The sequence below is a fragment of the Pygocentrus nattereri genome, chromosome 9 (assembly GCF_015220715.1).
Source record: "Pygocentrus nattereri isolate fPygNat1 chromosome 9, fPygNat1.pri, whole genome shotgun sequence".
NCBI classification, from domain to species: domain Eukaryota; kingdom Metazoa; phylum Chordata; class Actinopteri; order Characiformes; family Serrasalmidae; genus Pygocentrus; species Pygocentrus nattereri.
In genome coordinates, this window is record NC_051219.1 from 31,790,197 (window position 1) to 31,818,169 (window position 27,973).

Genomic DNA, 27,973 nt, shown 5'->3' on the forward strand with positions numbered 1-27,973 from the left:
AACAGATGTTAGTTAAATGTTGAATATCACAGTCATTACAGTACATATAATTGTACATGTAGCTCCTTAAAAAATGTATATAATTTGTTTGCCACATAGTGCTTACATGATTTTTTAAAGTCTCTTTAAAGTCCCCCTTGTTTATCTCTGTTCTAGTAAAGTACTGAAAGGCTATACATGATTTGTTTTTGTCCAATTAAATCTATTTTATTCAAAAGCCTGATTATTCAATAAATCAACAAAATCAGTAGATTACTTGATTTCTAATATAACTGATCGGGACAGATCTAGTTTGAAGTGTAATCTTTATGGCAGTACCATTAGAGCAGCCTGTTGCATACTGACCCCCTTGCCCTACTAATGACCTGCACCACTTCCAACTAAATTGCTGCCTTGGGGTTGTCAATATATATAAATTACATCAACTTCTCATTGACAACAGTACAACACTAAAAAAACAGCATGTATCATAAAAAAGAGAGACCAATAATAAAGTGTCTGAGCACAACCACAACTCGCATATAGTAACTGTATAAGCTTTATTAACAAGTAGCTGATTGCATGTCAGCCTATTATGCCATTATCTTATTTTATTAATTTATTTGTTACCACTTGTTAGACATTTTCCTCCTGTTCACTCTTAAAGAGTTTATATTTAGAAACACAAAAATCAGTGAAGTTGTCCATTCCAACTTGTTCACAAACCTTAGAAAAAATATCGATATACATTGTATATCAGTAGAATGTCTCCATACATTATGATATTTTATTTTTGTCATACTGCCCACTTTTACAGCAGCCTGTCCAGCAGCAGACCACTCACTCCGGCTCAGTATCCCAGGCTCAGTGCTGGTGGCCGAGGCCCAGCTACAGGGGTGGGCTGGCTGGGCTTCAGCAGTCCGCACCCCCATCACGGATTGATGAATTGATTGTGGTGCTGCTGCCAGTGTGTCTGTGCCCTGGGCGAGGGCGCCCCGGTTACGAGAGGGAATCCCAGCAATGGCACCCGCTGTGGTGCTGCAATTGTGCACGGCCTGCAGGGGGCCTAGGGGGCTGTTAGCCCCGGGAGCAGCCCTGACCCACATACTGCTGTCACACCCCTGGAGACACACACTGCGAGGGCAGGCAGGGAGATGAGTGTGTGTGTGAGTGTGCGTGTGTGTGGGTGGGATAAGCCAGGCAAAAGTGGGGGTGAGGTGGTGGGCACCTTGTTGAGAGGATTTTCACAATTCCTACTGCTGGATTTTTCCAAGTTAGTGATTAATGTTGGCTGAGAGCAGTTAGAAACGATTCAAGGTCACATATACTACATTTTTCTATTCCTTTTATACTTTTTTATATATCATTATATATTTTTTATATATCATTACACTTTTTTTCTCCTGAGGTCCATTATAAATCATGTGCAAAAGTTTTAACACCCCCAGTCAAATTACATGTTTTGTCATTTAAAACAGGGAACACATATGGCATTTTCATCTAGTTGTAGTGCACAATTTCTATATTTTTGCTCCATTTAACACATCCAGAAAATACACTGGAAAATGTGTCATAACTTTCGCAGTCACATTTTATATTTAAATTAAATAAATAGAAAACTTGCACTAAAATGTGCAGAGCATGTGTTCACTGTAGAGCATGTGTTCCACTTATTTTCACTTTGAAAATCATTGTAATGAAAAGGGGGTGCCCAAACTTTTGCATTTTTTTGTTTTTGGTTTTCTGAAACCAAAAATAATCCATAATTCATTTTTACACAACAATTTTCCAACCTCTCTTTCTCCCTGATGTTTTGTTACTGTGCCACCTTTAAGACTGATTTATGTAAATGACTTCTGTTTCGACTGGCTGTACTGCATCTCATTCAGAAAACAATATAGCCTGAAATGCTCCTTATAGCTTCAGCGCCAATGGACAGGGCTTAACTGCTATAGCTGTAGATAAGTAAAAGGAACTTGTTTTCATGACAACACAAAAATGATTTATTCAAACAATGATTTTTCAGCTTAGCTTCCATATACTGACTGTGTGGACTGAGGAGAAGACAGTATGTTTTGAAACTTTGTATGTAACATTGTATGAAAACACTGTTACATACTAGATCAAATTTATTTAACACGTGAGGGATTATTTTCTATGGAATGGCCTCTTTAAAAGCTCAGGTATAGCCAGCTCCTTCTGTATCCATAGCACCATACTCTACAAAAAGATTTATAACATTCTGTGGTATTGCGTAATGTTACCAGCATTAAGGCACACGTTCTATAATTATGTACCAAACCACAAAAAGGCTGAGATATATGCTGTAACAGCCCCACATCCCACAGTGCTTAAACTGTATTCTGGAAATAACCAAGTAAATAATGAACCCAGCATGGAAGCCACTGCAACACTCAAACGTCTTTTGCAGAGTCACACAAGTGCTCGTTTTTGAAATAGAGAGTTTATTTGGGCAGTTTTGTTCAATAAACTTATGTTTATTCATTCAAGCAGATACAATGTAGTACTAGAGGCTAAGCATGAACATGTTTGTAAGTGTTTAAACTGGTTTCAAATAATGGATCAGTTTTTGATTATGTATAGTGAAGAACTCATACAAAAATTATATTTAATATATGTATCAAATAACTCTAAACAACAATTTGTGAAGGCAAAATAAGAACATACAGGATCATGAGTAGATCTGTAAATTGTTGATAATTACCCTACTTTTATTTCAATGAAAAAATAAGGCAATTACACCACATTAAAAATTCTTCTTATAATATGATATGCTAAAAGCCTTGTGCACAGATTAGTGAAGAACCAACAAAGAAACTAGCTGAGGTAACTGAGAGGTGCTGTATCATGCAGTGAAACGAAGAGGGCGTCCGAGGCATTGCTTAGTTCTTTACAAAGCATTGTCAATGCTGGCAAATCCAGCCAAATAAGAAATGAAAATTAAAACAGTAAAATGTAAATGCAAACCTCTTTTTTCATTTCTTTTTCCAAACATCTGGGCAAATATCCTGCCAAAATTGAAAATGAAATGAAATACCTACATTTGCAATTTTATTTTTCACATAAGCATGAGTGATTTGTGACAAAAATAAAAATAATTTTAAAATAGCTATTTGTCATTTCATTTTAGTCGTTATTCTGGTATTTCACGGCCAAATCTAAAGTGAAAAAGTTAATAGAGAAAAGAAAATACAAGCTTTAGCTTTTCTTTATGAATTGCAGAATACATGTCAAAACTAAAATCAAAATACAATGTTTACATTCTTATTTCTTTTACATAGCAAACGGCTGCATATCTGACAAAATTAAAATGAGAATACAAAATGGATAAATCAACAGCAAAGTTTGTGATTCACTTCGAGTCTTGGGAAAAAACACCGTCATGTCTCAGATCTGGTGACCAAACGGCCTCAGAAAAAACTATGAAAATGTTATACTGGCATTTCTATTGATAAACAATAAGTTATACGAATCAGTATATGCTCGACCAGGCTTGCGTTTGGTCTGATACCTTTTCTCTGAGGCTGTTTGGTCTGACGACGTTTGGTCTGATGTTCAGTTTTTTAGCACATCTGAGTCATGACAGTGTTTTTTCTCGAGACTCAGTCGTTTATCTTGAGCAATGATGGCGATTCTGACACGGAAGGCTGAGGATGTCCTAAAATGTACCCTGTAGCCCCACCTAGTGCTAATTAACATATATTTGCATGTTGGTCAGTTTGAAAAAGAAAAGGAAAAGTGGAAAATGAAAAGTAAATCTCCAGCAGGTGGCGCTGATGTTCGTTTGCATTTGCCTTTTCATTCTGACAGTTAAAGCGCATCCACGCCAAAAACTGAATCATAAACTTTCGCGTTGCTGTTGAGTTTGCATTTTCATTTTGTCAGATATGCATGCGATTGCTATGAAAAAGAAATAACAACCTAAACATTGCATTTTGATTTTAGTTTTGACACGTATTCTTCATTTCACAAAGAATAGCCAAAGCCAAAGTGAAGCTTGTATTTTCTTTTCTTTATTAACTTTATTTTAGATTTGGCCATGAAATACCAGAATAACGACTAAAATGAAATGATAACTAGCTATTTTAAATTTATTTTTATATTTGTTACAAATGACTTGTGCTCACGTGAAAAATGAAACTGCAAACATAGGTATTTCATTTCATTTTCAATTTTGGCAGGATATTTGTGCAGATGTTTGGAAAAAGAAATGCCAAAAGAGGTTTACATTTATATTACATTTTACTGTTTTCATTTTCATTTCTTATTTGGCTGGATTTGCCTCCCATATCAATACGGCATAAATCACGTGGGACAAAGCATTTACAAAAATACAAAATATATGCTTTCATCAGAAGCAAAAAAAGATAAGACTAACAAAATAACACAAATTTACTAATCTCTTTTTAAATGTTAACATTCATACTTCACAGGCACCAACTCAGGCAAACAGAAACCTAGTTCTGATTTGAAGACAATAGAAATGTAAACAGTAGGGCTGCACATTATATCGTTGAAAGGATGATGTCAGCATCATCTCAGTATTAGCAGATATCTGCTTTTAAAAAAGATTATGGACAGATGTTTAAATTTGACTTATATTTCAAAACAATATTTCATGATGTACTTCTTGTAATCTTGAAAATCAGAACATTGTGCTGTGTGATGCTGGGGTACTACGCTAAAATGTCTGCTTTATATTCAGTTTATTTTTAACACTACACAAATAAACATTATATTTATCTGAAGTGCTAATCCAGATGGATCAGGCATTCATTTCTAAATTTTGTCAAAGAACCCATTTCCTAAAACTTTCTTGAGTTTTATTTTTTCTCCTGAGGTCAGCTTATAAGATCTGCATAATCTTGTTCACTAAAACAGTCAAAATTTAATTTTACCATGGCCATTTTCCAAACTCTCTTTATCCCTTAGAATTAAGCATGCTGTTTTTGATACTATACCTTTAAGAGTGATATATGTAAATGATCTCTGCTCTAATTGGCTGTCCTGTATTGTGCCCCTTTGAAAAAGTACTCAGGGATGATACACTTCCTTTAATATGTTTAATATGAGTGGGCAGGACTAAACTGTTGTATAGAATGCGGTATAGGTGGACGGGTTGATTCTTGTGATATTTCAGAAACAATAAATTCCAAACAGTTCTTGGTTTAAGGTTTCCATACATGGACAGTACAAGGGTACTGACAAGGGTACTCACAAGAGGTGAATGGTACGTTTTGAAATATATTTTAAAAAGCGAGGGAAATTTTATTTTCCATGATAGGGGCCCACACAATATTTACTTACTGGCACTGGCACTAACTGTATGTGGAAAAATACTGAATATTTGAATTGGCCCACAGTTCCCATATTGGTGCACTGATAAATTGTTGTTAGTTGTTATCATGATATTCACCCTTGCAATACTGATACCACATGTTGCTGCATTATGCAGACCTACCCTCTAACTAACTGCAACCTTTTTCTTTTATTGTGTCGGATGCTTCTTGACCAATTACAGCTGCAGATAAGTGTGTCAAAACATAACGTAATTGTAACACTATGTGGTAACATGTAAAATCTCAATTCTACAAATTTTCTAACCAAAAAAGATGGTTTTCAAGGGTTCCTTAGTAAAGAAAATGGTTACATATAGGAATATGAACACTCTTTTTAAAAGAGGTTCTATATAGCACCAAAAAGGGCTCTTCTATTGTTATGATGTTAATCTTGCCAACTACCTACAGCACATTCTCCATCAATCTGAAAAACACTGTTTAAGTGTTAATGATTCTATATAGAAAAAAATTCTTTGCTAAAGAAACTTTGAAGAACCATCTTTTTTAAGTATGTAGTACTTTGTCCAAATAGTGCAGCCCTAATGAATAGAGTGCCTTAGTATCAATCTCCAATACTGTACGGATACTCTAGGAACTTTAAATGTCTGAAACACCTACCACACAGAGCTACAGAGAGCTACTCCTGTCCTGCTATTAAGGCCTATGCACAGCATCTAATACACACATGCAACAAATACAGCAAGACAGCAGATCACACTACCATGACAGACAGGCATCATGCAAGAGCAGCAAAATCCTTTCACTGAGGTGTACAAATACAGCTGTCTTGTTATAGAATTGTAAGGACCACACCAGGCATGTTTGGTAACACTTTAGTGTACGGCTGTGTTCATAAGGATACATAACAACTGCATAAGCTTGTCATGACAACTGACATGTAACTATACAAAGATTTATAATGGCTTACTCCATTTAGCCTTCATTTGTCATAGACACTGCTTTGACACTATGGTGACATTACATGTCATATGACTTTTTTTTTCCCAACGTGACAATTTTTGGGGTGAAATAATAGCGTGTTCTAACAATTGACTGAATAATAACATGAAACTCACTTTACATCACAGAAGATGCTGACTTTTGTTCAACCAGCCTGGCTTGGCAAGCTACATCAAATTATTATTATTATGACACTGTGACATACACAGAGCTACAAAGCCTGTCATTTCACCACAGAAAGTGTCATGATATTACATAACCTTACACAGATGTTAGGTCTACTTGACATCCAAATTGGCAAATGCAACCTGTCTGAAAAATGACACATATTGGACGGAGTGTTCATACATGTTAATATAGCATTTCGGTTGTCATGCAGGGCTTATGTAGGTGTGATGTAGCACTATGAACAATGCCCTACAGTAAAGTGTCACGGTATGTTCTTCATTTTGTGCACTACATCACAAAAGTGCACCTCAAGTAGTATACTACAACATAGTCTGTGCAACTACCACAACAGTGCACAAACTACCATTCAGTCAAGGCAATGTGTACGTGCAAAGACAAAGAAGCAGTGACCATATCATCTGTTTGCTCACAGAGGACTGAGGCCTGCTCAAAGACCTGGTCTATATGTACAAGCAGCCTAGGGACTATTGCCACTCTCTACAACTTTCACCACTGACTTAAATGCTAATAAAACACAGTGTGTTACTGTAAAATCTCCACAGCTTTACTCTAGCAAAAACATATAAAATTGAAACACATTGGAACACATTTGAGTCTAGCATCCCTCATGTCACAGCACACCTCTGAAATTCTCCAATAATCAGAGTCTTATTTCTGGAATCGATCAACAGCATCTGACAATTTATTTCCCACACTTAAAACCTTATGAAAATAAGGTCTAAGCCATTAGGAACAAGTTTTTGAACCACTTGGGCAGTGGTATGATAGTTTAAATGACCTGCATTTAACACTAATGTCTATATGCCACAGTAATAATAAAAGCCAGAGAATTTTTAGCATCCTGTAATAGTGTTTTACACATTTACAGGGTGAATAAATAGGAAGCCCAGAATATGATAACTGAATCACTCCAATTTACACAAGAGCTAAGCAACTTTCTCATCACTAGATAAAACATTAAAGTTATGGGATCTTTTAGTGATTACTGCTGTAGAAGATTCATCTAAATGGGAGAGGGGTTAAAAGTGACATTTTTACAAAGTGAGAAAGCACTGAACAGTGGAGCCCAGGCTGCATAGTAAAACTCTGCCTTGGCCTGATCTCTCCACTCTCATCTTGTAAACAGAATAAAAGAAACTCCAACCCTCTGGTGCTCCTTGATGAGCTGCAGCTCAAGATTCTTCTTCCTCCGGTCCACTTCACTTCTTGTTCTTGAGCTGGTTGGCCAACCAGTCTAGCCCCTCATACAAGCCGTCACCACTGGTGGCACAGGTTGCCTGGATGTACCAGTTGCGATGACGGAGAGAATGAAGGCCGAGCTTATCTGTGATCTCTGCTGCGTTCATTGCATTTGGTAGGTCCTGCACAGCAAAAGGAAGAGAAGAATGTAAAGCAGACAACATGAGCAATGGTTTGGTAAAAAAGCTAGAGTATTAAATGCTGCACACAAGAGGCACTAAAAGAGCAAAACTACAATAGCAATAAGTAACAACATGATATATAAAGCAGAATTGCTGATTGTGAAGTACTGAATGAAATAGGATCCTAATGAAATGCCGGGTGTTCAGAATGATCATCTCTAAGCAATGCTTCTGAAGGAGTCATCTGTGAGCAATATGTGAAAAATGCTGTGCCTTAGTCATGCAACTCTGAGAGCCTCCAAAAATCCCTAAAACATTTAAACTAGGTGTGAACTGTTTTCACAGCATGGGGTTCTCACCCCCCCCCCCCCTTTCACCCATCATTGCTCGCTACCAGGTCAACAAAGAGCCACAACACTTTACATACACACACACACACACACACACACACACACACACACACACACACACACACACACACAAACACAGAGTTAATATGAGAATGGGGAAAATTATTTTTAGATTTGATTATATTAACTAAAAAAAATCCACTTCCATTCTGCCAGTTGAATGGCCACTAAGGGGCTGGCAGAAAGAGGCGCACCTTAAAAGACAAGAGATATAATTTGTTTTTCTATATTGTTAAATTGTATTTATGTAATTATATTTAATTTCACAGTAAGACAATTATATTTACATTTGATTTACAATATGTATAAACAGGTTTGTGTCTTTTTAACACTGACTTTCCAAAAAACAAATAAGAAATGGCAAAAATGTGGAGAAAATTTAAAGATTTGAAACTAGACTGTATGAATACAATAAATTAATTAATCAAAATCAAATTATACAATATCTTTTCCTCTACTTACAAATATAATTGTGTGATTGACTGAAATTTATAATCTGTATTTTAGACACAATTCAATGAGCTATTAAGAATTACACCATGTGTTTGTAATCCCCTGCTCCTAAAAGTTAATATGCCTGATATTAAGTTAATATGCCTGTGTATGCAGAAGGTGAGCTGGAAGAGGTCTCTTGCCTGTTTGTTGGCGAAGACAAGTAGCACTGCATCTCTTAGTTCATCTTCAGCTAGCATCCTCATCAGCTCTTCTCTGGCCTCATTCACTCTCTCACGATCATTGCTGTCCACCACAAATATAAGACCTGACAAAACACACAGAAAAATAAGGGATAGGAGTAAAGCTAATTTATGACAACAAGACAATCACTCTGAAGAATTTCAATAGCAAGACTATGTCTTCGGTGATGAAGCAGTTAGGAAATGGCTTTCACAAGTTAATTAGTAGAAAGATTAGTAGCAACCTTCAGTTAGGATTGATGCTGAAGTAATGTTTTTCTTCAAAGTGAATCACCAACAGTTTGACTTCGAGGTACAACAACAATGATATCACAATGTATGTAAAGCATATATGAACAATTAACTCACCCTGTGTGTTCTGAAAGTAGTGTCGCCATAAAGGCCTGATCTTATCCTGACCACCCACATCCCACACGGTGAAACTAATGTTCTTGTACTCTACTGTCTCCACATTAAAACCTTAGAAAAGTAAACAAGATTAAGATAAGCTTCATTGTAGGCATATTATTTCATTAAAATATCAAGCTTCATTAATGAGAGCTTTCCTAATGAACCACATAATCTACATTTATCAGAAATTCATCTATTAATAGCACAGCATATATTTGAGAAATGGTACCGATGGTGGGAATTGTTGTTACTATCTCTCCCAGCTTCAGTTTATACAGGATTGTGGTCTTCCCAGCTGCATCCAGACCAACCATCAAAATCCGCATCTCTTTTTTTCCTATAAGACTCTTTAGGAGGTTGCCAAAAATGTTCCCCATGGTAGCAGATGGAACTTTCCTGCAAGAGATGTAAAGTTGAGAGATACTAAAATGCAAGACATCTTTTCATCTGCAAAGTCACAACCCTACTAAACAGTCATTTGTATTGTACTGACAAAGCAGCATTGCAAAAGTGAGAAAAATGAAACCAGTCCTTGCTTTCTGAGAGATCAGCCTTGGAACACATAAAATCTTTCCAGGTATTTGAATAATAGAAAATACATCTTTTTTGAGTAATAATACTAATGGTAGCTTACTCTTTCCAAACTCTCAATGAATCACTGGAATTCTAGTGTATTGGCACACTAGTACATTTTTGATAATCAAGATGCTTTTGTGCCGAATGATTCCTCAAACTTGAGCAAGGCCTAAATTCAACAGGGCTTACACTGCTGTGGACCTTCACACAACATTACCCCAAGGAAAACTTCATATTGACCAAAAGGGTTTTCAAAAAGCAGCAAATTGTTCAACAATCCTTGTAATTTTAAGTTGTTTTTCATTCCAAACACAGAAGCATCTGAAATAATTTGATAAATCATTTTGCTGCACATAAATCATTTTGCTGCACGTATGCATAATTTTGGCACAGCAGAATCACATCATTTAAAATATGTCATATTTGCTGGATATTTTATCTTTTAAACAGGGAAGATGCACAACGCACAATGACCCTGATTGTCAGCCCTCCCTCTTTCTTTCCAGTTAGAGAGGTCTTTATGCAGTGTTAAGAAATTCATCCAGCAGCACAGCCATGAGTGCAAGCAGGGCAGCATAAGCCCATTTGCTTACTACCATTAACACCTCACTGTACTCAAAGTGCATCTAGGCAAAAAAATAAAGCCTATTTTATACTCCGAAGCTGAGGTGATGGGCCAGAAATAAGCATGAGACCTGCCAAAAGTACAACAAGAGAAGTCTTATCTGGGCACATATAGGACCAGTAAAACTTCAAACTGAATCGCCTCAAGAAATGGTTAGGGATAAAGGATAATATAAGAATCATATCAATATTTGCAGATTTTTGCTTTAAACAAACTATTGGCATCGGATGGATGTTAGTTTTCACAATTATTTTAAACTGATATTTAATGACATGCAGTACTTTCCAAATTCAGAGGCCACTCAATTAAGAACAAACTACTCAATTTATAGCGCAAAGAAAACAAATATTTAAAGGAATATTTCAGAGAAGCTTCAACAAATAAATACAACATCTAAGTTTCAGTATACAGTGTGTCCACACTTTGCCTTTATTACAACTTCCATTTCTTATTAGGAGACCTGCTTTCAGTTTTTCAAAGAAATCTGCAGGGATATTTTTCCACATCTTTAAAGTTTACTTTTTCTGTTTCTCACAGTCCAGGTAATGTCAAACACATTTAATGATTTTAAGACTCTGGGTTGGTGAGTCCATTGTCCTAAGAAAACCTGGGGCTTCTTCATTTGGCCTGCATTTTCTTTTCTTTTTTGCATACGTTTTTCCGTAACGCCTTCTTGACAGCTGCACATCCTTTCAGACCCATAGTGTTGAGGTGTCTTGTAATAGGGGAAGGATGAACAGAAACAGCTGAAGCAAGAGTGGAACTCGTATTTCTCCTTTCTCTCAAAGTGCCGTTTATCTGATGATGAGTTTGTTGGTCTACCAGGTTTTACATGGTTGTTAAAAAGTTTTTCCACTTATTTTCCTTTGACTTTCCCATTCCGTAGGCAAGCAGCTTATCTTATATTCTTATCTCCTCAAAAACATCTTCCAAAAAAAAATAATAACTCATACTTTACCACACTTCATTAATGTTTACTGTATTTGTAACCCTGTATCAAAACTTCTATATTTTAGAAAAGTTTATGTATCAGCCTCGGTTTCTGCACTGGCAGGTATGTACATTATAAACATATATAAGCATCGGCCCACAATCTCCATATTGGTGCATCCTCAGACATGGTATATATGATGTACTGCGTACTGTGCACTGATGGAATGTACTGTGTGATAACTGTTTAGCAAATATAAGGATGATATAAAATGACTTCACATATATCTGATGATAGTTTATGAGTGGAAAAATACAATAACAGCCATAAAGTAAGACCATAATTAATTTCAAGTCTCAGTCCTTTCAAGCAGCACTACTGATTACCATAGCAACAGACCAGCAAGAGTACAGCAATGAGCTCATGTATCATGATGTAGTGGCATTATTGCTACCTCATCCTAACCTTTACAGTAAGAATTGACCACCAACGTAAACCTCACATGACTCAAAGGAGGGTCATCATGATGACACTAAGTAAAAAAACGGCAGACTGCATGCAGAGACAGTTTGTAATTCCTGAAAAACTCAAAAAAACAGTGTGTGCACTGTCATTCATTAGCCTGCACTGAATTATGTGCTGACAAAAGGGAATTGCTGTGGTGTCGCCTACAATTGTAGCTAGCTAGGTTAAAATGACGTACAGTAGATGACAGTAGATGGAAAATGCAGATGTAAAAAGATAATTCAGCAACACACAGTTTATACACTGTATATGGAAAACGGAACAGGGCAGAGGTTGATCTGAAGAGTTTGTGAGATTTGGACTGATGAAAAATACTACTATGAACTATAATTTTGCTTTGCTTCATTTAAATCAACTACAATGCCAATTATACTGCATGTTACCACATGAGGTAAAGCTGAATTGAAAGCACATTTTTAGAGGCGTATAAAGTCTACTCTTGAAATTACTAGATACTAGTTGCAATTATATCTTGGCAAGTGAAATCATCTTTAATCTAGACAATATATATTATTTCTCATATGCAATTCTCATCAGAATATAATCTGGAACTTTTGTTTATTTATAGACATTTATACTTATTTAAGCCATTTATTTAGTACAATTCTCTTGTTCAATTGGCAGATAACTTTTTCAAGCATTATCTCCTGAAATCTGCATTTGTACCTTTAAGCAAGCAAAACCGTCTACCCAAAGAAGACAATTTATCCGCATAAAGTTACCTACAACAATCTCATAGTGATAAATATTAGATGTATTGACTTTAAGATGTTTTCACTTTTAAATTTAAAAACTAACTCAGACCATTAGACAGTTCCAGCTACATGAGTAGACTTCAGCACTCAGTGCAGCACTGAGATCACGAGGCTTAAAGTAGGTTAGTTTGGGATTTTTTTGTTTTTTTCGTTCCACCTTAAACAGCGCAGACGTTCTGAATCTTAACGGCTGCACCATTTAAGGTGGAACTGAAATTTTCGACTAAAAAGCCGGCGAATAACTTCAGTTTCGTGCTAAAACGCGTCAAAAAAATGAACAAACCTTAATATTTCACTTAAGGAAACCACTACAGCTTCTTTTCACGTTGGTCTCCATTATTACCACACATATACAGAGTCCAGTGGCGAAAACTGCCCGTCACAGAGCTCATTTCCATACATGCTAAAGCTAGAACCGACCAACATTTCTCACCTCTCCTACGGACGTGCTCTGTCAGCCGGGGTGGCCTGACTAGCTTACAGGCAATGTGTAAAAACCTTCTGGCTCCTCCGTCAGCTACCTATTATTGCACCGTATGAGGCAAACTATGTCATGATTATACAGTATATTTGGCTAATGTCCGTTTTTGGTTGTTATTTCTCACCTTTGCTGCATCCCTACTCACCTCACACAGCGCCAACGGACAAGTCACCCCACTCTCGCGATAATACCGTCCTAGACGTTAGTGCAGCAGGGTCCGTAGTCTCATAATCTCGCGATGTCTTCCCCCATCAATGCCATGTACCACCAGTGCTGTGTTTGCATCCATGGTGTTAAATGTTCAACAGAATGTGCAAGACATGTTTGTACACTTCAAACATACAGGGTAAGAAGACGCGACGATATTTCTGGCGATGTATTTTGTATGGAACCAAAAAAAAACAAAAAAAACGACGCAAATACACCATTCCACTCGATATATTTCGGTACAATCTTATAAACAAGATGGGTTCTTTAGTAAATATACTGCTTCTATGCAGAACTATGAACCGTTTGCATGCTTAAATGGTTGTTTGCATGGTGAAATGATTCTGCAGATTGATGGAGAACGTGCATGTTTCCATATAGAGCCTTTTTGAAAATGGTTCTAAGTAGTGGCAAAAGATCTCTGCTGTTGTTTCAAGCTTGCCATCATAACAACAGCAGAACCCTTTTTTGGTGCTATATAGAATCATTTTCAAAAAGGTTCTACATAGAATCATATGCAACATTGTCAGTCTGAAGAACCATTTCACCATAAAAGGAATCAGTTAAGGATGCAAATGTTTTTTTGAGTGTTCATGGTTCTATACAGAACCACTGTCTTTCCTAAGGAACCCTTGAAGAACAATCCTTTTTAACAGTGCCTAGTATTAGTTGGAATTGCCTTTGTGTTTATTTAAGAGATTCCAGATTTCCTCTAAAAATAAGACTGCTGTCCAATGCAGTAGGTCACCGGTGAGGCACAGAGTTTCAGACATAGTCGAAATGTTGAATTATTTAGCCAAGACTCAATAAATAAATAACTTGCCAGACGCTGCCAAATGACAGAATTTGGCAGCCTGAAGTGAACTCAGTTATTAGCGGCTAGGGCAAAAGAGCCCAACGACCTCTCTAAGTATCCAAGTTGGGATTTGCTGTTAAACCTTTATTAACTGATGTAATATGCAGTGTTTATAAGGTATTCATGCATATTATGAAGCCCCCAAGCCTCTGTTTTATATCTTCACCATTCTATACAAGAACTAGGGATCTTTTTAAATGACGTGTTAATAACGTGTTCAAGCGAGTTAACAAGCCCCAACATTAATGAAGTATTCAGTGTTAAAAAGGTATTCATGCAATTTAGCAAGCCTCCAAACCTATTTCATATCTTCTCCATTCCATACAAGATCTAGCATCTATCCAAATGACACACTTGGAGTGCGTGAGCATGCTCATTCAATAATTTCATGCATTCTGCCTGGTTTGCGTCACTTTTCCAAATTTTGTGTTTCTACTGTAACCCAGTAGGCTTATTCTGACAGTGGCGTTTTAGTCAATGAGAATCATCGGTGCTTGCACAAACATTGCTCTGGTTTTTTTTTCTGTGTCGCTTTGCAAGCCTCACCGTCTGTCAGTGGCTTTGTGATGGATGTGTTTATCAATTTGGTGGTTTTCAGAGAGGAGAGAGGGACCGGAGCAGATGCTTGCAGCTGCACACCAGATTATGGGGTGGAGTGTTGAGTGGGGGAGCGCGCTGTGATTCTGTGCGCTGGGAGTTTGGGGGGGTTATGGTGGGGGGCGGGCGTATGTACAGTGGTGGTAGGAGCAGAAGCAGGGTGGGGGTGGGAGTTATAATTTAAAGGAACCTTTCCTCTGAAGTGTTTGCCAAAGTGCACCCCGGCAAACACAATCACAAGTCGGGTTGGTTAGGCTTGCAGAACTAATGAGGGCTTGCACGTCGAGGCAAGGGCTTTGATGTTCTGGGTAGCTGGCTCCTTGTTTTTTTTTTTCCTCTGCCTTTTTCTCTCTTTCTCCTTGTCCCACATCAAAAATGGAAAGGGTAGGCTGGACACAGAACCCAGAAGCAGATGTTTGCAGCTGTTTTGCCCTTGTCCCTTTACCTTTTGATGTACATGAGTGTGCGTACCAGGTCTGTCGACCTATCTATCTACCTGTGTGTCGGTCCGTCCATACTTCTGTCCTTTGCTCTGCCTCAGTGGTGGCAAGTTTGAAAAGAGTTCTTATCCAGCGTCAGATCAGTGCACTCCATTCCACCCCCCGAATTTCAATTTTTGTGTCTGGTTGTCATTATTCTTTATGCTGTCAGTATGTTGCTTTGGACGTGTAAGTGGCTGCATTGCATTGACAGGAAAGATCGAGCTCCAAAGCTATTCAGTCTCTCTCTGTCTCACACATGGAAGAAACAGCGACAGGAAATTCCCTTTTGCAGCAGCTCCAGGGTGAAATGATAAAGGAATGAAGAAATGCAAACCAGAGATCCAGTCCCTTATCATTCCACACCACTCTCCTTCTCTCCCATCTCCTTTACTGTTGCCCTAAATACCATGCAAGTCATTGGGGCATTGGAACAATCAACTCTGACCTGCCTGCCCTGGCAGGATAGTGCAAATTTAAGCACATTTTATGTAATTATTACATAGTAACAAATGGATTATTCACATTTTTACAAAACTTGAGGCTTGCACTTTTCCGAATCTCATTTCTGCATGGACATTCAGTATTGGGTAGTAATGAAGTACATACAATCCTGTTTTTTTTTTTTTTTTTTTTTTTTTACTATTACTCTACTTTTAGAGTCATTTATCATGACTCTATTATGACTGTGCTCATAAACTGCATAATAGCAGTTCTGAAGAATATATTAGGTCATATACAGTACTGCTCAAAAGTCAGAGACCCCCTATTTTTTAATAAAAAAAAAACAAGTACAAATGGTCATTATATACAATTATTCATTATTCAGTGTAAGAGAAAGAGATAAACACATATTTAACACAAAATTACAAAGACGTCTCAACAACTAAATCTCATATTTTTTACTAATTAGTGTGTCCACTCTTTGCCTTCACTACAGCTTTTTCTGGGGAGATGTGCTTTGAGTTTTTTCAAAGAAATCTACACTGATATTTTTCCAAACTGCAAAGTTCAGTTTTAGAAGTTGGTTGCATTTTCTGCTTCTCATGATTTATCATGAAAGTTATCACATTCAGTGATGTTGAGGTCTAGACTCTGGGGTGGTCAGTATGTTGTTCTAAGAACACCAGCAGCGTCTTTATTAGATTTGTGAATGAACTTTTTTGTCTGTTTCCTTTTCTCAGTGAGGGCCTCTTGACAGCTGCACATCCTTTCAGACCCATAGTGCTGAATTATCACAGTGGAAGGATGGACACATCTAATCTAAAGCAACAGTGAAGCTTGATTTTATCTTCTCTCTCAAAGATGAAAGTTCTATATACTGTTCATCTGATGGGGACAGCTTTGGTGGTCTACAGGTCTTGCAGGTGGTTGTTAGGAGTCAGATTTGTCTTTATCTTTTAATCACTTTTGAACTCCAGTTTTGGAAACTCCTTGTTTTTTCACCTTGACTTTCAGAATCAGAATCCTTTATTGATCCCAGAGGGAAATTGCATTTGTTTTCCTCCTTTTATGCAAGCGGATTATTGTATATCTAATCGCTTGAGAAACATCTCCTGAAAAATCAATAACTTGTATGTGATCACTGTTTTAGCTGAAAGTTTGATAAATAAAGAGTGGTCTCTAATTTCTGCACTGTTCACTAATGTGAATTCTGTGAAACCAATGAATTGATTAGGCAACCAAATGCCCCAGTCAGATGAGATTATTACTTTACTCATTACATTTTTAGTCATACAAATTGTAATCAGTACCAGATTACATTTCTTAAGTAATCTACTGAAGACTGCCACATTAGCTCTGTCTGTGTTGAGTTAGCGCACAGCAGTTGAGCCTCTTTCGGTGGCAGATGCGCAGACAAGTACAAACTGTTCTCGGCAGTCTCAAACTGACTGTCAACTTTGTACAGCTGATCCCACTAAGACTGGTATCATTCCCCTCCTCAGTTCCATCCCATCTTGTAAAAGTCAGTCTCGAAGGAAACCCCATCCATGCTTCCCACTTCAAGCCACTTTCCACAAGATACTTACGCTCTTTCGCCAATTTATCCCTGATCTCAGCTCTTGTTCTAAAGCCTCTTGTTCTAAAGCCTCTGTAAATGTACTAGGACAGCTCCTAGAAAGAAGTATCCTTCAAATTTTATAGCTGGTCCTGCACAAAATTGCAACATGGCACATTTCTCAAAGCAAGAACTGATTTAACAATATAATTCATCTGTTTCACTAAACATCATTTGCACACTCAAAAGTGAAAAAAATACATATGTGTCTCAGTGTCAATGTAATTTGATTATCATTACTGCAATTTAATGAATACAGCTTTCAAAAGAGTGCTCCTTCATTGCAGTATATGATGTTTGATCTCACATACAGCACACCAGTTTCCATCTGAGATGACTGTTTCTAATCAGACTTGTGAAAGAATCCATAGGACGCAGGAGCATTCTCCAGCCATTTTTTCACAGCCTCCACTGTGGTCCTCGTCTGTACAGGTTAGAAAAGGCAGCGTGCTATATTCACATTCACAAATGTCCTGGTTTACATTAAATCCAGCCAATGGGCAAAGGCACATCCTCTGTCCTCTGTTTCAATTCCCTACGAAATTGCTTGGCTTATGGCAGCGGTTTTGACATCTAAAATGAGTTGAGAAAAACTTGCAAAAGATTTGCCACAGCAGGACGAGTTCATTAAGCGCACTTTTCCAAATGTACACACAAACTGTATGCAGTGGCAGTGCCTTTGCCTTTTCGGCAATAATGCGTTCCTGCTGTTGTGCCTTGTTATTGTGAAGAACACAGATGGCGTTTGGGGCATTTTCATGGCTGAAGAGTCCAAACAGGGGAAACAAAGACAAATGACATGAGTCACTCCTCTCCTCAATCTTTGACTTGGCATTGGGAGAATAACAACAGCCACACAAAGCAAATGGATCCCAGATGAGGGGGCCGAGTGGAGAAGTGGCTGAGTCGATGCTGCGGAAGAGTAAGACTGGAAGCCTAACACTTGGCGTGAAAGGGTACGGCTAACGTCCTTTCTCCCCCCTACTCATCCCCTGATGAGTTTCTGGCCCAGTGGTAGGGCAGGAGAAGCTTGTGGCTGCTCACTTGCACACGTTGACCCACTCGGTGACCCTGCACTCGTCGCACAGTACGTAGCAGCACCAGTGGAAGCGGCAATGGCAGCGTTCGCTGCGCGTCTGCTTCAGGATATTGTGGCCACGGCCACAGCACAGTGAGCCGCAGCCATCCATAGCTGGGCTGCTTTTGTTGCAGATGCGGCCCTGTGTGCCTGGCGAGTCCACGGATGGCTCACGCTCGCAGAAGTCGGGCGACTTCTCAAAGTAGACCAGCTCCCTGGAGAGGCTGCGACGCCGTGCCCTGCCAGGCTCCACTCCCGCTGGCTCCGACGTCACCCGTGGATTGAACACACCGTTGTTCTTGTTCTGGGAGTTGATGAAGACAGCGGACAGGAACTTCTGCTGCAGCAGGGAGCCCACCAGCCGGAACTCAGGGGACACATACCAGCATGTCTTGAACTGGCAGCTGCCGGAGGTGCCATGGCACTTGCACTTTCTTTTCATGTTGTCAGTCACTATCTGTTAAAAAACATAGATACATGTATGTCAATATTTGAGAATTTTACACTTGTATACCAGGAACTGACTGACAAATTTAAATATACTGACCTTATGTGTGAAAATGTGGAAATGTGTAACATTAAATTAAGATCATATGATTTTTTTTTAGTTTATCCTTGTATCCTTTGAAAATGGTAAGCTCTAATAATGACCTTGTGCTACTTAATTGTAAATAAACAAATGAAACAGACTGCAAAAATGTAACTGATTGATGTCTGGAGTAAAATGATTAATATAATAAGTAAAGTTCTATTAACATTATAAAATGTGGAATATAACATTTATGTGTATGTAACATTTGCCAATTTTGATCAAAGTTAGCTAAAGTAGGCTTTATGACAGATGATGCCTATTGGAATAAGCATTCATAAACATTTATGTCAGTTGTCATGACAAGCTTATGTGGGTGTCATGAACTGTACCCTATAGTAAAGTGTTACTAAAATGTTTACCTACACAGTTATAAAAATAGAGTAATGCCATCCTAAAACAATGTTACACGGCAAGTGTGCACTAAAGTTGACCTTGTAGTGTTACACAATATTGTTACCCAGTGTTTTGCTATATTGTTATACTAAAGGTGCACATAAAAGTGCACAATGTTGCACTAAAGGTGTATATTAAAGTGTACATAAAAGTGTCAAGTGTACATTAAAGTTTATTAATTCACTGCAGTGTCCTACTGAAAGTGTACACTGAAATGTACAATGTTACACTAGAATTGTACACTAAAGCATGCAATGTTACACAAAAGGTGTTACACTGCAATGCTATATTGAAAGTGTACATTAATATGTACAATGTTACACTACAAGTGTACACTGACGTGTGTAATGTTACATTAGAATTGTACACTGAAGTGAGCAGTGTTACACTTGAATGTTATAGTGAAAGTGTACTTTAATGTCTATGGTATTATTGTTACACAGTATAGTGTACACTAAATGGGGTTACACTGCAACATTGTATTGAAAGTGAAAGTACATTAGTGTGTACAGTGTTACATTAAAGTATACACAAAGTTGCAATAAATGTGTTACACTACAATGATACACTTAATATGTTCCTTACACTGGACAGTTCTGCACTGAAAGTACACAGTGTTGTATTAAAAGTGCTACACTACAATGTTTCACTAAAACTATCCAGTAAAATGTACACTGTAACCAGATTAGAAAGACACATGATGTCCATAGCCATATGTTGCTTATGACCATACCTGCCTGCCAACTCGGTTGTTGTGCATCTTCATGCGGGCGTGTATATCTCGAGATGACCCTCTGGAGTCCAGCCAATCTCTGGAGAAGCGGACGCCAAAACGGGCATCGTGGCTGCAGCCCCCCCACTCCCATGTCTCCTGCACAGAGGTCACCCCGTCAGGTAGGGGTTTGAGGAGACTAGCAGGGTGGGCAGAGCGCAGGTAAGTGGGCAGGCCACTGTGATTGGGACTGAACTCAGGCGGGCGCCCAACAGCTCCCGCAATGCTCACCCCACTCCTTTGCAGCGTCTGCAGCTGTAGCTGGGTAAGTTTCCGCCGGATTTTGTCATCATCCAGACGGCGCTTAGCTTCGCAGCCACAGCCCCGCAGCTTGCCCAGGCTGCAGGCAGAAGCCACAGAGTGAGCCACACCTGCAGCCAGCAAAGCCAGGGAGAAGGCACTTTCTCTGAAACCTGCAGGCAACAAAATACACTACTCATGAAGTGTTTAGATACATTTGACCTTCTTTTAAGATGTGAATTTACCTGCTATTTCTTTTCAATTAAGTTAGGAAAAATAGCTGCAAAGGTCTTGCTTTTTGCTAACATAAAATAGCTATTTTGGGTATGCTTTGCAATAGTCAGCATCATGTTTAAGTTACAATTGTTTTTGTTAAAATAAAGACGATGTGTTTTTCCAAAGTGTTGTTTAAAAAATAATTGTTTGTATAGAATTAAACAGGCTGCTTTTATTACTGTATCTTTAAAATTGACATATGTAAATGAGCTCTGTTTTGATTGGCTGGCCTGTATTGTGCTTTATTAAAAAAAGCCATTCATACTAAAACACTGCTTATAACTTCAGTGTTAATGAGCAGAGCTAAACTGCCATAGACATATGTAAATGTGTTTTCCTGACATCACATAAACAATGAGTTTAACACAGTCCATTTTTGCAGCTTTCCAGATATGTTTTTTTGCAGTTTTCCAGATATGGAGTGGAGTGTATGGACTGAGCAGAGATGGTATGTTTAGAACATTATGCAAAGTTTGTATTCCTTTTTAAAGGAATTTATTTATTTTTTAAAAATGGGGTAAACTTAGTTTTTCATGACATGGGACATTTAAATGACCATTCCCCTGCTGTCTATTCCTTTGATTCAAACAGGTTTTGTTTCTGTATCTTTAACCCGTTAAATGGTCAAGGTTTTATTACACACTTCTATGAGCTAAAAACAGCTCAGCCAGTATACTGAATAATAAACCTTATTATGTAATAAGCTTGGGATTGTAAGTTAAGTTAAGACTTCTATATGTGATGTTGGCTCTGGTTAGCTGTCTTGTATTGTCCCCCATTCAAAAGCAGAAGAGGTTAAAATAATTAAGAACAAACTATCAGGTTTGAACTGAAATCCTCAGGAATGTTGAAAAAAAATAAACATCAGCCAGTCCGAGATGTGTCAGAGATGTGGATCCTTTTGAATGCTGCAATGATCTATTTGCTTCCTGACAAGGAGGAACAGCATATTATTTTCTCTACATTCTCCGTTGCATTATCTATGCCACAGACTGTGCAGTAACAACACTCCATATCACTTCAGTATGAATGGATGGGCTGAACTGCTAAAATTGAACAGGTGGTCATTTGTCAATAAATAAATGAAGAATTATGTATTTTTGCAACATAATTACTGTATATCGGCTGTATCAGATGTATGCTGAAAACTTAACGTACGTAACAAACGTAAGCCTTGAAAATGTCACTTTATATTACTTAAGTCCTAGAAGTGGCTGCCCACCAATCTTTTTGGGTGCTTTCACTCACCCCTGTTGAGTATGGCGCTCTGGTGCGGCACTTTGCCATGGTTCTCCAGCGTGGAGCAGTTCCAGCGCTGGTCTCTGAGCTGGTGCTGGCATTCGTGAATGGCAACCTGAATGCCCTGCAAGGCTGAGGCCGTGACATCAGGGCTGCGCACACACAGCCGCATCTGCCTCTTACTCAGGCCTGCCAGCCGTAAACACACTGCATTGGGGGTCAGTACTGGCTCTCCTGCCACCTTCAGACCGAGGATGTCATTACACAGCACCCTGGGAGAAAGAACACATAATGAATCACACTGATACAGCAACACAGGATAATCAATGTGTTCTAAGTGGTCCCCTGATTGGTATCCCTTAGACTGGACACCACATACAGCACAGTGCAAAAGTGAGACGAAACAACCAGACAAAACAACCATTGCACTCTTAAAAGAGGATGGTTCTTTAGTAGAGAAAATGGTTCTATAACCCCAATTCCAATGAAGTTGGGACGTTGTGTAAAACATAATTAAAACAGAATACGATGATTTACAACCTATATTCAATTGAATACACTACAAAGGCAAGATCTTTAATGTTCAAATGGATAAACTTTGTTTTTTGCAAATATTCACTCATTTTGAATTTGATGCCTGCAACACGTTCCAAAGAAGTTGGGACAGGGGCATGTTTACCACTGTGTTACATCACCTTTCTTTTTAACAACACTCAATAAGCGTTTGTGAACTGAGGACACTAATTGTTGAAGCTTTGTAGGTGGAATTTTCCCATTCTTATGTATTTATGTACAACTTCAGTTGCTCGACAGTCCAGTCTCTGTTGTTGTATTTTGTGTTTCATAACGCGCCACACCTGTCTTCAATGGGAGACAGGTCTGGACTGTAGGCAGGCCGGTTTTTAATGCAGTGCCGCCTGAGGGATCGAAGGTCACGGGCATTCAATGTTGGCTTTGCCGCTTACTTGCAGAGATTTCTCCAGATTCTCAGAGTCTTTTGATGATATTATGGACTGTAGATGATGAAATCCCTAAATTCCTTGCAATTGCACATTGAGAAACATTGTTCTTAAACTGTTGGACTATTTGCTCACGCAGTTGTTCACAAAGTGGTGAACCTCGCCCCATCCTTGCTTGTGAACGACTGAGCCTTTCAGGGATGCTCCCTTTATACCCAATCATGACACTCACCTATTTCCAATTAACCTGTTCACCTGTGGAGTGTTCCAAACAGGTGTTTTTTGAGCATTCCTCAACTTTCCCAGTCTTTTGTTGCCCCTGTCCCAACTTCTTTGGAACATGTTGCAGGCATCAAATTCAAAATGAGTGAATATTTGCAAAAAACAATAAAGTTTATACGTTTGAACATTTAATATCTTCTCTTTGTAGTGTATTCAATTGAATATAGGTTGAAAATGATTTGCAAATCATCGTATTCTGTTTTTATTTATGTTTCACACAACGTCCCAACTTCATTGGAATTGTGGTTGTATATAGCACCAAAAACGGTTCTTTTACTGTTACCATGTCAAGCTTGTAACAATAGAAGAACCATTTTTGAACCACGTAATAATACAAAGGGTTCTTTCTGTGTTCGTGGTTCTATATTGAACCATTTTATTTACTAAAGAACCCTTGAAGAACCATCTTTTAAAAATGTGTACTATTATATATTCTGGTGTTCTCAGAACAATGCTAGAAACAATCCACTAGCACAAGGAGATTTCACTAAAAGAAGTGAAAAAGTAGGATTTCCAGAACTGAGTTTAAATAAGATTAAACAATAAGTAACATACTAAATGGCCATTTTGGCTGAAAATTAAATGAAGGAAGGTTTTTGTCTTTTGCACAGTACCGTACACACTTAATGAAGGTTCTCCAGGCGTTCTTTAGTGAAGAAAATGGTTCTATATAGAACCATGACCACTCAAAGAACCTTCCAAGTACGTATATTTTTGAAAAGACGTGAATATAGCACCAAAAAGAGTTCTTCTATTGTTACAGGATTAACATTGTAAAAATAGAAGCTATAAAGAACTCTTTTCAAAAAGGCACTACATTACAAAACCCTTGAAGAACCATTTTTTTAATAATGTATGACAAAATAAACAGGGATGGACTTCTGACTGGGACAATGGGGCCAGTGCCCAGGGCCCTCTGAATGCCAGGGGCTTTGGGGAACCTCAGACTACAAGGCAACCCTAGGCAACTCTAAGCCTGGGGACAGTCCACTGCAAATGTTATTAGATAGCTTTTAAAATTGAATCACAAAATAAATTAAAGATCCTGCCTCCATATTTAAAACATTACAAAACTGTGCATGAAATAAAATGCTACTGCACCTAATACAAATTCATTAATTATGTTTGTTTAGATTACATTTTTGTAGCACTGTTCAATGTGTATGTAAACAAATACAAGCTGTTCGATAAAGTCATTTTTAGATTCTTTATTATTATATTACCCCTTGAGCCCAGGGGTCTCACAAGAATGATCCTTCTCTGACTATTATAAAGAATAGAACATGTTATTTAATCAAACGACTTCATATTCTTACTTGACACAGGGCTGCTCACTGCTCTATGACAGTAGTTGCATTCTGTCACATATGACACAGTCAGTTATGGGTATTCTATGACTGTGGTGCACCTGCTACCTACTCTGGTGCACTGTGGGATTGTAAGAGTGCTGGATGCATTCTTCTATGCTTTTGATTATTGCAAAATAGCACCCTCCTAAAATAGCACACTAATCAGTGCAGCACATTAATTTACAGCTTTGAAATATGGCATTGCTGAACATTTCAGCTGTTCAGAGACCATTCACAGGCACGATTGGCTGTTATGTTATGAAAATTCTTCTGAAACACATCAATAGTTCACATCAGTTCTATAAAAGTGGACTGAATCCCTAAAAAGACCCACATTTCCTGATCTGGCTCATTTGTCGAGGAGCACTCAAATAAGTGCTTGAGGCAGGCCAGCACTGGTGTGATGTCATCTGTGATGTGATGTCATCTGATTAAGCCACCCAAAATAGCTCCCTTCGCTCATTTCAAGCTGCGGAGGAGACGACAACATTCTGCAGGTGTCAAGGGAAGGGTAGCAATGTAGTAATGCAACATTTTGGAGATACAAATTCAAAGGACAATAGCTTCCACTGCTGATATCCAGTTTTCAAAACAAACAGGTCTGTCAAAACAATGTGATGTTCCCCACCATGTTACTGTTGAGAGCATGTACACTGTTAGAAATAAAGATACTGCACAGGTACATCTTTCGTTCATTAAGGTACAAACAATGTAAATGTACCCTCAAAGGTGCAATAGTGGCTTTAGGGTCTGATTGTGTACCTTAAGTGCGTATTTCCCAGGTGAAAAGTACATATTTGTACCTTTTCATAACGTAATGTTTTAAAACAGAGCAATAACATAAAAAGCCTGAAGATGAGACGGGGTGTGTGGAGCCAATACAACTTACCTGAAAATAGAATTTCAATGGATTTTGGTACAATTTCTTCCCTGACTAGAGGTACTGAGATATACCCTTGAGAACACCACCCCAGAGACAAGAGGAACACTGCCCCAGTAACAGTTTACTAGCTTTTTTTTCTGAGAGTGTAATATATTAGTGGTGTAAATCATGGCCTAAGAAAGGAAAGCATATCTGTTTGTATGACACAAGTACACATATATAATAATGAGGGCATGATCTATAGCATCGTAAGCATTTCATTCAATATTCTGAAATGCAAATATTTCACAAAGCTTATATTGTAAAACAAACTCAATCATGGCATGGACTTTGCTCTTTTGCTTAGTGCACAATACTGGAAACATCCAAAAGCAATTATTAATGACCTTTAACTTCTCTTTTGTTGCCTCTCACTCTAATCCCCCAGAATGAAGGCTGCAATACAATGGATGGATAGTAGCTATTCCAAAGCCCTGTTTTCTCTCTTCTTTTTGGCACATATATTAATAAAAGAGGAAAGACGAAAAGAAACTCTGACACAGTCTGTGGAAATCTTCAGCCCATCAGTGGTCATAAAGAAAGTTTGTGTCCACAGACAGCTTTAGGATTTGGGAGAGACAGAGGACATTCTTAAGCCTGCAGTTTTCCCTGGCACATACATAACTGGTTTTGATTAGTGCGTTTGTATGTGTGTGCCTGTGATTGGAAGCCAGGCTTGTATGGCTGGAAGTATACTCTCAATAGACAGCAATGCAAAAGTAGTGTAAAGACATGGCCACTGGTGCAAGGAATGTAAGTGCAGTGTTTACTGCAGGCCCAAATCTGTCATCCAAATAACGCAGAAAGCCTCAGTTTCCTTAGCTGTCAATCATGAGAGAAGGATCATGACTCTACACGCACTATTAGACAGTCTCATTTTTACTAATAAGTGAAATAGACCTCACAGACCCACGACACCCCTTGCAGCTCTGTACTCACGTGAAGGCAGGTGACAGAAGTGCTGCGGCCAGAATCAGGACTCGTCCCGGACGTTGTTGGAGCGACGTTTCCATTCCGATAAACGTTTTTGTCGACGTGACATTAAAACAGCGTTTGTGCTGATGGCTTTCAGCGCGCGGAACGAGGACAGACCGAGTGCACGGAGCTCGCAGTGAGGAGGCGAAAGAGGAGTAAGGGGAGCGCGCGGAGGAGGAGGAGGAGGAGGAGGAGAGGAGGAGGAGGAGGAGGGCCAAACACAGCCTGCGCGCCTGTTTTCAAACTATTACAACGAATTGTGGAAGAGTGCGCGTGTCACAGCAGCAATGATCTCCAAGCTTCAAACTTGCACCAGTGACGTTAATGATGATGATGATGATGGTGAATGTGATGATGTTGATGATGATGATGAGGTGGAGGAGGAGGAGGAGGATGTAAATAGCATTCAGTAATAAACCCTGAATGGAGCTGCATTGACTGAGATGTATGTTTATTCATATTGGCTGAACTGTTTGCCACTTTGTTAAGAGAGGAAAGAAGCAGCAGGCAGGCGCGCGGAGTGGGGGGGGGGGGGGCAACGTCACGCGCTCAGCAGCCCAACCACAGACAGACAGACAGGCAGGCAGGCAGGCAGGCAGACAGACATACAGTTAGACAGACAGACAGGCAAGCAGAAAGACTTACAGTTAAACAGATAGACGGACAGACAGACAGGCAAGCAGGCAGGCAGACAGACTTACAGTTAGACAGACAGACGGACGGACAGCAGGGCTCCCACTCAGACCAGCACATTCAGCAGTTTACACGACGTGCTCTAATAAAGATATTACGCTTAAAAGGGTTCTCCAGTACATGTTATGTAGAACCATGAGAACTTAAAGAACCATTCTTTGCATGCTTAAGTAGTATTAGTAAAAATAATAGCAGTAAATAGTGTTGCATATGGTTCTTTAAAGAACGTATAAAGTGGTTCTATATTAGAGTTCCACTACTGTTACGGTCTAGAGCCTTTTTGGGGGCCACACAGAATCATTTATTTGCAAAAAACGTGTTCTTCTTCTTTTGTTATTATTATTAACACTTAGTAATAATAGTAATAATGCTTATACTGGCGGTATTACTGTGTTATATTATTATTATTGAATTATCTTATGATGATGATGATTATTGCTGTTGGTGATGATGATGTTCATTTTATTTACTACTTAAACTGTATTGTTATTACTGTTATTATTATTGTTGTTGTTGGGAAAATCCGAGAGGAGATGAATCTGTAAGAGGTTATTTTTTGAATAAAATCATTCTTCGACCCTTTTTAGTTATATCATAAACTTCTTTTCATCACAGTCGCCGCTCATTGAGCAGAATGAATAACCCGCTCTTCGCTCACTGTGGTCATTATAATGGTCAGAATTCTCTTAACGGTCTAATTAATCATCTCCGACGTCGGTATTTTACGTTTCGTGCATCTGTCCACAGGTCGCGACACAGAATCGGCTT

The 27,973-nt window shown here is 38.5% G+C and overlaps 2 protein-coding genes across 5 annotated transcripts; both read right to left on the bottom strand.

Annotated features, from left to right (window-relative positions):
• Positions 1–5,010: 5,010 nt before the first annotated feature.
• Positions 5,011–13,497, bottom strand: arf3a (ADP-ribosylation factor 3a). Of its 3 annotated transcripts, none has more exons than XM_017707766.2 (5): positions 13,383–13,497; positions 9,574–9,740; positions 9,303–9,413; positions 8,895–9,019; positions 5,011–7,849 (listed from the first exon to the last, which is right to left on the bottom strand). In XM_017707766.2, the coding sequence occupies exons 2-5, from the start codon at positions 9,719–9,721 to the stop codon at positions 7,688–7,690; spliced, it is 546 nt and encodes a 181-aa protein (XP_017563255.1). In that variant the 5' UTR covers positions 9,722–9,740; positions 13,383–13,497; the 3' UTR covers positions 5,011–7,687. The 3 variants fall into 3 exon arrangements, with proteins under 3 accessions (XP_017563255.1, XP_017563248.1, XP_017563258.1); XM_017707759.2 differs by having other exon boundaries at positions 13,362–13,392; XM_017707769.2 differs by lacking the exon at positions 13,383–13,497 and adding an exon at positions 13,190–13,348.
• A 3,260-nt stretch (positions 13,498–16,757) lies between these two features.
• wnt10b (wingless-type MMTV integration site family, member 10b) lies at positions 16,758–26,799 on the bottom strand. Of its 2 annotated transcripts, XM_037541325.1 has the most exons (5): positions 26,477–26,566; positions 24,950–25,084; positions 22,035–22,297; positions 20,232–20,683; positions 16,758–18,970 (listed from the first exon to the last, which is right to left on the bottom strand). In XM_037541325.1, coding segments are annotated over exons 2-5 (1,212 nt in total). In that variant the 5' UTR covers positions 24,952–25,084; positions 26,477–26,566; the 3' UTR covers positions 16,758–18,475. The 2 variants fall into 2 exon arrangements, with proteins under 2 accessions (XP_037397222.1, XP_017561695.1); XM_017706206.2 differs by lacking the exon at positions 24,950–25,084 and having other exon boundaries at positions 26,477–26,799.
• Positions 26,800–27,973: the final 1,174 nt, after the last annotated feature.

Excerpts from the sequence above, each read along its gene's own strand:
- arf3a (XM_017707759.2), bottom strand. Across the intron at positions 9,414-9,573 it reads AACAACAATTCCCACCATCG|GTTTTAATGTGGAGACAGTA; the intron begins GTACCATTTCTC and ends TACTTTTCTAAG. Across the intron at positions 7,850-8,894 it reads TTGTCTTCGCCAACAAACAG|GACCTACCAAATGCAATGAA; the intron begins GCAAGAGACCTC and ends TTTGCTGTGCAG.
- wnt10b (XM_017706206.2), bottom strand. The coding sequence starts at position 26,550 with ATGGAAACGTCGCTCCAACAACGTCCGGGACGAGTCCTGATTCTGGCC. Across the intron at positions 22,298-26,476 it reads CTTCTGTCACCTGCCTTCAC|GGTGCTGTGTAATGACATCC; the intron begins GTGAGTACAGAG and ends TCTTTCTCCCAG. Across the intron at positions 18,971-20,231 it reads ACAACCGAGTTGGCAGGCAG|ATAGTGACTGACAACATGAA; the intron begins GTATGGTCATAA and ends GTTTTTTAACAG.